Below are 2,725 nucleotides of genomic sequence, written 5' to 3' on the forward strand. Positions count from 1 at the left end.
TGAAGTTAAATCATTACAATATTAAGAATTGGGTGCAGTTCTAAGCTGATGCACATGAAGAGTCAATGTAATGAAGAGTCAATGTAGGGGGGGAAGTGAATGTAATTAGATACTATGCTACAGGAATACATCGATGGGCCAGCAGATTCTCTACACGGATCGGTAGATATGCCACCATATTTTCTACACGAATGAATTGTGAGGCCTCTTCGTTTCTGAACAATGATCCAGTTGCAGGGCCTCTTCATTTCTGTACAGTGACACAGCTTCCAAACTTCAAAACCGCCTGGTATCATCGGATTCAATCGAAGCTCCACTTCTCAAGCGTAGTCTGCATTGCCGTCAAACCTCCTCACCACTTCCAAAATGCTTGCTGCGTCATAGTTAGCATCAGGAGGAAAGCCAGTAATAATCAAAATCATCCTGTTCCTAACGTCTGTGGCTGCCCTGGGCTCTGCACCGAAGAATACCACATGATGGTCCGTCAATGTGTGGTTTGAAACAGCACTTAACAGCTTATGATTTTGGATTTGTACACATGGAATTGAAATGATCCAAAACGAAACTCGCACGCATCCTGCTTGTACATTCAAAACTCGGTTTCGCTACAGCACTTCGATTGAACACCTATGTCCTTCCCGAAATTTGGCTTTGCATCTTATACAAACATTGACGCCTTCATGAAATAATTTCATTTGAAACTGGCACCATTCTGATATCACTCCAACATTCATCCTGTGCTTCGAAAGTGACCTTAAAAAACAAGGTGGGGTTCCCGTTTAAGTGAGAAGCTGCTTGTACGTCGAAGACCTCCAATACTTTGAAAAACGAATCACCAAACCAAAGGTACTATTCGTTCAGTTTTGAACTTTTAAAAGCATTTACACCGGATCCAGCTCAAATCAGCAATGAACGAATGGAATTCTAAAAGCCACTGTCCTCATCGTAACAGCAGCCACTTGAACTGTGACTTTCCCCAACAGATACACTTTCTCTCGGGTCGGAAGTTTAAACTGGACCAAAGACTACATCTCGTACGCCATGCCTCCTCCTCGACTTTCATCTTGTTTGTCCATTGAACATCGAACTGTTCGTGAGACATGACCGCTCACACAGCAAGGCGCACAAAGAGTCTTTGGCAGGAGCCTTCCGAACTTTCAAAGGGTCTACAAAAGAACTGGGAACCCACCTGAGAAAAACTGCTCAGGTCGGTGATTCGACTCATACTCCAGCTCAGTTTGTAGATTTGTCAGGCTGATGTCCCTGTGGAGCTGGATCCTCAGTGTATTCTGCAACCACGATGCCAACAATTGGATTTGCACTTCTGGTGCCTGACATCCTATTCGGAAGCTCTCTATCGATGCTCCAAGGAGCATGCTCCTGGATCATCATAGGAGCTTGACTTCATGCTGGGATAGCGTCATATGAATAAGACTGACACTCTGCTAGGATCGCAACAGATGAACAAGACCGACTACATACCCGCTCGTGCGGAAGCTCTGGGACTGGTTGGTGACGATAAGGCGGGCCGAAAACCTGTTAAGGAGAGGAGAGGGGACAAGTCAATACAAGACAAGGAAGACTTCGACAGCGACAAAAACATGGGCACACACGAAATTGTGGCATTCGCAATCCTACTGCACAAAGCTGGAAATGCTGCAGGATGCTGGAGTGATACAGGAAGATGAAGAGCTGTGTCCCCTTACATGACGCAGGTAGCCCCTCCTAGGAGTTGGTGGTGGTGCGTGAGCCATGATGGAGGAGCCCGGAGTTGCGTGAAAGCGCTTGGAGGTTTAGATAACAATCACTCACTGGCGGGCACTATATCAACACTACAGGACAAGTATATCTGTGTGAGTTGCGTGGAGCTGCGTGAAAGCGCTTGGAGGTTTATGAAACAATCACTAACTGAGGGGCACTATATCAACACTGCCAGACAAGTGTATATGTGTTACCCGAACGTAATGTATTTCATGACTGTCTGCGAGGACGCGTAATTGAACGAATGCGTCTGCAGCCCGAGCCTGAGGGGGCGTTGGATCCCCCAAGATCGTGCATGCCGAGATCCAGCGACGTGGTGGACGCTGCCTAGTCGTAACTCATACGACACATCCACGCTGGCCTAGTTGCGCTACGCTGGTCGCGGATTTTGGGAATCAGCGTCTTCCAGCGTGGGAACCAATCTCCATCAACTGCGTTGAGAAACGCGGCAGTCGGTGAGAGTGTCTGCAGCTAGCTGCAGACATCAGACATGAGACAACGATCGCAGCTCGCTCATCCCGTTCCCGGTTCGGCTGCGTGGTGTGGGTCGGCCATGCATCGACGTCGTCGCTGCGGTGGCGAGCCCTGGTCGATGCCGCGCCGGATGGGATGCCGATAGCGCGGCGACTGTTTCCAACGCCGCAACGCCCTCAGCAAGATCAGGAACGCTTGGACTGAGGCTATTGCGGACTGTCATAGAGCTTCGATGCTTTACACTGGCTAAGGCTCGGAGTACTAGACAAGGTGTTAAAGACTGGTACATTGAACCCCCCAGCAAATGGAAACTCTTACGGTTTGAGTGTCGGTGGTTGTTCTCTCAAAGTTTTTCGGAGAGAAGTATGGACCACTCCCAAAAATCTTACAACAGTTTTGTAGTGATGGATGTTCTTAATGTCATTTTACCCAATCCATTCCACTCCAAATGTGTTTGTGGTCATGAACGGAGGCGTGCTACAAGTCACAT

General features: G+C 48.2%; 1 protein-coding gene across 1 annotated transcript; it reads right to left on the reverse strand.

Moving 5' to 3' along the window:
* LOC112283996 (uncharacterized) lies at positions 1-1,838 on the reverse strand. Its single transcript, XM_024523434.3, has 4 exons — positions 1,707-1,838; positions 1,483-1,536; positions 1,190-1,289; positions 1-454 (listed from the first exon to the last, which is right to left on the reverse strand). Exons 1-4 carry the CDS (start codon positions 1,752-1,754, stop codon positions 321-323), a joined length of 336 nt encoding a protein of 111 aa, XP_024379202.1. The 5' UTR covers positions 1,755-1,838; the 3' UTR covers positions 1-320.
* Positions 1,839-2,725: the final 887 nt, after the last annotated feature.

Source organism: Physcomitrium patens, chromosome 6, assembly GCF_059467195.1.
Source record: "Physcomitrium patens ecotype Gransden chromosome 6, ASM5946719v1, whole genome shotgun sequence".
Classification (NCBI taxonomy): domain Eukaryota; kingdom Viridiplantae; phylum Streptophyta; class Bryopsida; order Funariales; family Funariaceae; genus Physcomitrium; species Physcomitrium patens.

Excerpts from the sequence above, each read along its gene's own strand:
- LOC112283996 (XM_024523434.3), bottom strand. The coding sequence starts at position 1,754 with ATGGCTCACGCACCACCACCAACTCCTAGGAGGGGCTACCTGCGTCAT. Across the intron at positions 1,537-1,706 it reads GGAGGGGCTACCTGCGTCAT|GTTTTCGGCCCGCCTTATCG; the intron begins GTAAGGGGACAC and ends TCTCCTTAACAG. Across the intron at positions 455-1,189 it reads ACCTGAGCAGTTTTTCTCAG|AGCCCAGGGCAGCCACAGAC; the intron begins GTGGGTTCCCAG and ends TCTTCGGTGCAG.